Genomic DNA, 7682 nt, shown 5'->3' with positions numbered 1-7682 from the left:
CTATCCCCACTCCCCTCCCCTCCCCTCCCATCTTTTCTCTCTACCCCATCTACTGTAATTCATTTCTCTCTCTTGTTTTTTTTTTCCCTTTCCCCTCACCTCCTCTTATAAGAAATAACAATGAGGGTCTCCTTACCAAAGTATATAATCTTGAAAATAAAGTTACCACACAGTGAAGATGGTAAGAAACCACGAACAGAACATCCAAGAATTATGGGATAGCATCAAAAGACCAAATATAATATTTATTGGGATAGAGGAAGGCACAGAGATTCAAACCAAAGGAAATGCACAATCTCTTCAATGAAATAATATCAGAAAATTTCCCAAACATGAGAATGAATTGGAAAATCAAATACAAGAGGCTTATAGGACACCAAATGTTCAAAATTACAACAGATCTACACCAAGGCAACATTATAATGAAAATGCGTACCATACATAATAAGCATAGAATCTTTTTTTTTTTTTTTAGAGAGAGAAGGAGAGAGAGAATCTTATATTTATTTTTTTTTTAGTATTTGGCGGACACAACATCTTTGTTTGTATGTGGTGCTGAGGATCGAACCCGGGCTGCATGCATGCCAGGCGAGCGCGCTACCGCTTGAGCCACATCCCCAGCCCCGCAGCATAGAATCTTAAAGGCCACAAGAGAGAGAAATCAAATCACATATAGGAGGAGACCAGTTCTTATTTCAGCAGATTATTCAACCCAGACCCTCAAAGCCAGGAAGTCCTGGAATAACATATACCAAGCTCTGAAAGGAAATGGATGCCAACCAAGAATCTTATATGCAGCAAAATTAAGCTTCAGATTTGATGATTATAAATAAAAACCTTTCGTGATAAACAAAAGTTAAAAGAATTTATAGCGAGAAAGCCTGTACTATAGAGCATCCTCAGCAAAATATTCCAGGAGGAGGAATGAAAAACAATGAAAATCAGTAAAGGGAGGAACTACACCAAAGGAAAGGCCAATCAAAGGAGAAACCTAGTAAGTTAAAAAAACAAAAAAAAAATCAAAATGTCTGGAAATACAAATCATAATTTAATAATAACCCTGAATGTGAATGGCCTAAACTCATCAATTAAGAGACATAGACTGACAGATTGGATTTTTAAAAAAGACTCAACAATATGCTGCCTTCAACAGCCTCATCTCACAGGAACAGACATCCACAGACTGAAGGTGAAAGGGTGGAAAAACATACCACTCACATGTACTGTGTAAACAAGCAGAGGTTTCCGTCCTCATATCAGATACACTGGACTTCAAACCAAAGCTAGTGAAAAGGGATAAACAAGGACATTTCATACTGCTTAAGGGATTCATACATCAATAGGACATAACAATCATAAATATCTATGCCCCAAACAATGGGGCATCTATGTAGGTCAAACAAACCCTTTTCAATACAAGAACCAAATAGACCACAACACAATAATACTGAGTGACTTTAAAACACCTCACTCACCACTGGATAGATCTTCCAAACAAAAACTAAACAAAGAAACTACAGAACTCAATAATACAATCAATAATTTGGACTTAATAGACATATATATAATATTCCATCCATCAATGAGTGAATATACTTTCTTCCCAGCAGCATATGGATCCTTCTCCAAAATAGACCATATGTTATGCCAAAAAGTAAGTCTTAGCAAATACAAAAAAAAAAAAAAAAGAGAGAGAGAGAGATACTACCCTGCATTAGTCTATCTGACCATAATGGAATGGAACTAGGAATCAAAGATAAAATTAGAAAGAGAACCTACTCCAATACCTGATAAATGAGAATTCCAATACAACTTATCAAAATCTATGGGACACTCTGAAGAAAGTGCTAACAAGAAAGTTCACTGCATTAACCTCATTCATTAAAAGAAGAAAAAGTCAACAAATAAGCCACCTGATATTACATCTCAAAGCCCTGTAAAAAGAACAAACCAACACCAAAAGTTGTAGCAGACAGGAAATAATTAAAATCAGGGGGGGAAATCAATGAAATTGAAACAAAAGAAACAATTAAAAACTTTGACAAAACAAAAAGCTGTTCTTTGAAAAATAAATAAAATTGAAAAACTCTTAGCCACCCTAATGAAAAGGAAGGAGAAGACTCAAATTACTAAAACTTGTGATGGAAAAGGAAATATCACAACAAACACTATTAAAATACAGAAGACGAATTAGAAACTATTTTGAAATTTATACTCCAGTAAAATAGAAAAACTAACAATAGAAACACTGACAAATTTCTAGAGGCATATGATCAACCAAAACTAATTCAAGAGGACATACACATTTAAACAGATCAATTTCAAACAAAGAAATAGAAGATGCCATCAAAAGCCTACCAAACAAGAAAAGCCCCGAACTAGACGGATTCACAGCTGAGTTCTACAAGACCTACAAAAAAGAATTAATACTACTACTCCTCAAATTATTGAATGAAATAGAAAAGGAAGGAACCTTTCCAAACTCATTCTACGAAGCTAATATCATCCTGATACAAAACCAGGTAGAGACACATCAAAGAAAGAAAATTTCAGACCAATATCCCTGATGAACATTGAGCAAAAATTCTTAATAAAATTCTGGGAAATTGCATACAAAAAAATATTTTAAAAACTGCACCATGATCAAGTGGGGTTCATTCCAGGAATGCAAGGTTGGTTCAACATACGGAAATCAAAAAATATAATTCATCACATTAATAATTAAAGATAAGAATCATAAGGATTATATCAATTGATGCAGAGAAAGCATTTGACAAAATACATTGGCACCAAAATAGACTTGTACATCAATGGTACAGAATAGAGGACACAGAGACAAACTCACATAATTACAGTTATCTTATATTAGACAAAGATGCCAAAAACATAGATTGGAGAAAAGATAGCCTCTTCAACAAATGGTGCTGTGAAAACTGGAAATCCATATGCAACAAAATGAAATTAAACCCCTATCTCTTACACTGCACAAAACTCAACTCAAAGTAGATCAAGGACCTAGGAATTAGACCAGAGACCTTTCGCCTAATAGAGGAAACATAGGCCCAAATCTTCACCACAGGGGATTAGGCCCCAACTTCCTTAACAAGACTCCTAAAGTGCAAGAAATAAAATCAAGAATTAATGAATGGGATGGACTCAAACTAAAAAGCTTCTTCTCTGCAAAAGAAAAACTCAATGAGGTTAAGAAAGAGCCTACGTTTTGGTAGCAAATTTTTGCCACAAGCACAGATAGATCACAAATCTCCAGGATATATATAAAGAACTCAAAAATCTTATCACCAAAAAAACAAACAACCCAATCAATAAATGGGCTAAGGAGCTGAGCAGACACTTCTCAGCAGGATATACATTCAATCAACAAATATATGAAAAAATGTTCATCATCTCTAGCAATTAGAGAAATGCAAAGTTCCTAACTTCCTTCAATAAAGTAGTTCTAAAATAAACTGTCTTGTACCATGAAATCTTGTATTGCAGAATCATTCATGGTAGTCCTCATCTGTAAATGCAATTAAATATGACAAAATATCAGATAATTATGGCATTAAATATCTGAGATATTATAATTTGGGAATTTTTGTTATTGTAGCTGTTATTTGAACAAAGACTAATCCTTTGTAATAAGGTTAAGAGAACAAAATGCATAATCTTTCCCCTTTGATGCCTATGACCCTTGAATATAAAACTCTTGTGTGGGTCAGCCATTCCTAGAAGCATGCCAAAGATCAAAGATTGTCCATCCAACTTTCTCTCTTCTTTTTCCCTGTATTAAAAATAATCAGTGCTAGGGTTATGGCTCAGTTGTAGAGTACTTGCCTAGCCTGTGCAAGGTCCCAGGTTCAATTCCTAGCACCAAGGGGGGGAGGTGGAATCAGGTGTTTGTCAAATAAGCTTTCATATGAAAAATGTGAATTTTACATTAAAAATGCAGCTAAGCCAGACATATTAGTGCATGCAGCTGTAAATCCTAGCTATTCAGAAGGTTGAGTGGGAGGATCACTTGGAGTCAGGAGTTTGAGGCCAGCATGCGCAACACAGCAAGATTCTTGTCACCAAAAAAAAAGAAAAAAAGAAAGAAATGCTACCACACCTGCTACTAAAAGGATTAAAATTAGAAACAAAACACAAAAATTAAGAAGTCAGGAAAAGTTAATTTGCCCACCACATATCCTTTCTACAATGGTGTGAAAAGATTTGAATACTGCTACTGGAGTTGAATAACTGTTCTTGACTTGTCTGTCTATTCTTACTATGATACAAATGGAAGGCATACAACAACAACAAAAAAAAGAAGACAGGAAAACTAAAATATACATAATAATCCAAGTTATGTAGACATGTTTTACAAAATAAGAGGATGGAAAAGGGATTTGATTTTTTTTTTCTTTTCTTTACCATAAGCAGACAATAGAATCCAGCCAATCATTACTTGGTCAAATGAACTGCTGCTCTGATTCAAAATTCTATTTTCTTATTTCTTCTTTATCCTGGAATTAACATTTTTGTGTCAACTGCACAGCTCATTCTCAGGAGTAGACTTTCAGAGGTGAAGTTTGATTTTAGTTCCTCCCTAACCTAGGAAGACTGAACTAATTGCAAATGCTAACAGATTTATTTACACACACACACACACACACACACACACACACACGAGTTTTCTTTTTCTTAACGATGTGAATATTCTAATGCCAAATACAAAACAACTTAAACTTTTTTTTTAGTTTAATTTCAAATAATGTTCAGATATACAATCAATCTAAGAATGCTAGCCATGCAGTGAATGAACCTAAAGTCCCAATTATTTGGGAGGATGAAGATTCATTTGAGCCAAAGAGTTCAAGACTAGTCAAGGAAGCAGAGTGAAACCCATGTCCCCCCCCCAAAAAAAATCTAAATAATATTTAATTTGTTATTATTTTTATTCATTTGATAAACAGATCTGGGGTCAGGGTTGTGGCTCGGTGGTAGAATACTTGCCTAGCACGCATGAGACACTGAGTTGGATCCCTGGTACCACATAAAAATAAACAAATAAAATAAAGATATTGTGTCCATCTAAAACTAAAAATAATAATAATAATAATAAAAAGAGAGTGGATTCTTAAATAAAAGAAAAAGAAATAAACAGAGCTATGATATTCATGTTTATTAAAAGTTATGCAAAAATATAGATAACTTTGCCAAATAACTAAAAACAAGCTAAAGAAGTGTCAGGCTTGTAGAAGTGAATTACCAGGTAGCAGCTGGAAAAAAGTTTGATAAATGGGTATCCAAAAAACTGTAAGCTTAGGAAAGACAATGAAGAAAGTTTGTTCAATCAATAGGGAAGTCTTTTTTTTTTTTTTAGAATTTAACCTTTATTTTTTATGTGCTTGTTGTTTATGTGGTGCTGAGGATCGAACCCAGTGCTAAGGATCAAACCCAGTGCTGAGGATAGAACCTGGTGCTAAGGATCAAACCCAGTGCCTCACCAGTGCTAGGCAAGGGTTCTACCACTGAGCTACAACCCTACATACACTTCCAACAACCAAGCTAGATCCATAAGTCTAAAACTTTCTAAGTTATACACAATAGAAGAGAACAGCTTTTTCACATTAAATCTACAAAAAAATCTCTGATGTTAGCTAATTTATATACTGGAAAGATTTGACAGGCACAAATACTATAATTGTAAATGACAGTTTAGCTGGGGTGGTAACGTACACCTGTAACACTCACTACTCAGGAGGCAAGCAAGAAGGATAGTAAGTTCCAGGCCACTGGGGGGGTGGGGTGCTGGGGGTGTAGCTCAGTGGTAAAGCACTTACCTAGCATATGCAAGGCCCTAGCATGTGCAAGGCCCTAGCATGTCCCTGGGTTAGATCCCCACTACCACAAAACAAACAAACAAACAAAAAAATGTTTACTTCCAGGCAGATTCAAATTGAAGAATCAAATTAATAAGAAAACTGGTTTAGAGAATGCAGAAAATACACATGTCAAATAAAAATGAAGTCAATTTCTTTAATAAAGAAAATGTGAAAATGAAAGAAATGATTACTAGTGGTTATCATCTATTTAAAACATCTGTTAAACACAAAGAGATATTTTACTATGTCCCAGAATCTTGTATCTAATCTATAATCCTCTTAAAAGTAGGTACTATGGATGAATATAAATTTTTCCTTAAGTTTTGCTGACAGGAATTTTTAAAGATATTCATTATCATTCTATATCTAAACAATCTAAGAGTCACATAACACTCATTTTCCAGTAGCTGTGATATATTTATCTGTACTGCAAAAGTCTAAATGCCTTATCTTTACCCTGGAACAAAGTTCAGGGACTAATTCTGGGTATGCTGCATGTTTGGCTTCTGTTTATCTAAGTGTCAAAATGAACTATCTAAAATAAACAAAACAGGAACCTTGCAGAAATGGAGCAAATAACTGAAGCAATAATATCCCTTTCCCAGAAAACAAATTTCTCAGGACAAACAAAACTGGGATTTCAGAGAATCACTACAATTCTGTTATGAAATGTACAAAGGAGAAAGTATCTTAATTTAACCAAAATATCCCCATTAATTTTGGTATAAACTCAAAATTACAGATAATAAAAATCAAGTAAAGTCCCTGATTTTCTGACAGTACAAAAAATACTTTTGTAAAGAAAATAATCCTATTAAAATGAAATAATTATGCCTTAATTTATATATTTCTATATCCAGATTACACCACATTAAACTGTCATTCTGCTGAGCATTTCCACAATATCAGAGAAAGAGCACAGTTGGAAAATGATTAAAATCTTCATAAGGCTTTTGGGATTTTCCTAAATCTGCTATGCTGAGTCTCAAAACTCAGCACAATGTCGTACTCAAGGTTATAATTTATTCCAGTAACACAATACAAACCAAGGAGCTGGGGCTTTAGAGTGGCAGAGAACTTGCCTTGCAAGTGTAAGGCATTGGGTTTGATCCTCAGCACCACATAAAAAAATAAATAAATAAAGATATTGTGTCCATCTACAACTAAAAGAATATTAAAAAAAAAAAAATACAAACCAAAATCAGCAAAGGGAAAAGCCACAAGAGTCAAAGTCTGGAGAAAATAATATGCAAGCTTCCAAGAGTATTCTCCCCCTGGACCCACACTGGATGCACTTAATTCATCTAGCACTGAATAGTGACAACATGTGAAATATTGTCTAAGGAAGCTTATCGAAGACTCAGTGTCCAAAATTTTTATTGGAGGGTTGGTCATGTACAGATACTCAGCCTAGCACATACCAAAATGCCAGACCCCACCCCCAAAGAAAAAGAGATGTTCAACATCAACCATATTTTTTTGCACAAACAATTCAGGTATAGTAAACTACTTTTATTGGTTAGGAATGGTGGGAAAACTTTCTAAGTCTAAATTCCCAGATGCCAGCCAAAGGCCAAATAGTGCTCTTTCTAAGTGTAGCAGTCTCAGGCCCATAATTTTAACCCTTTTCTGCACAGATGCCTAAAGAGAAAGGCAACCAAAAGGTGATTCATGTCCATCCCCCATCCCCCCACACACAAATCAATTCTAAGATGACAATACAAGTCAGTTAATCTTGGTTCTTTAAAACAGAAATAAAACATTCTTTTCTCCCCTAGTTCAGAGCAAAGCTAAACCACACAAAAGCAGATA

General features: G+C 34.7%; 1 protein-coding gene across 3 annotated transcripts in view; it reads right to left on the bottom strand.

Moving 5' to 3' along the window:
- Positions 1-7387, bottom strand: part of Bmpr2 (bone morphogenetic protein receptor type 2) — a 103670-nt gene extending 96283 nt beyond the window's left edge. The window contains exon 1 of one of the 3 annotated variants that reach the window (XM_048808329.1): positions 6953-7387. In XM_048808329.1, the coding sequence (XP_048664286.1) occupies positions 6953-7265 (313 nt within the window). In that variant the 5' untranslated portion in view covers positions 7266-7387. The remainder of the gene's footprint in view (positions 1-6952) is intronic. The other 2 variants (XM_048808328.1, XM_048808330.1) reach the window with 2 other exon arrangements.
- Between the last annotated feature and the right edge of the window lie 295 nt (positions 7388-7682).

This window comes from Marmota marmota, unplaced genomic scaffold (assembly GCF_001458135.2).
Source record: "Marmota marmota marmota unplaced genomic scaffold, marMar, whole genome shotgun sequence".
Lineage (NCBI taxonomy): Eukaryota > Metazoa > Chordata > Mammalia > Rodentia > Sciuridae > Marmota > Marmota marmota.
This window is presented reverse-complemented; position numbering and strand designations above follow the sequence as displayed.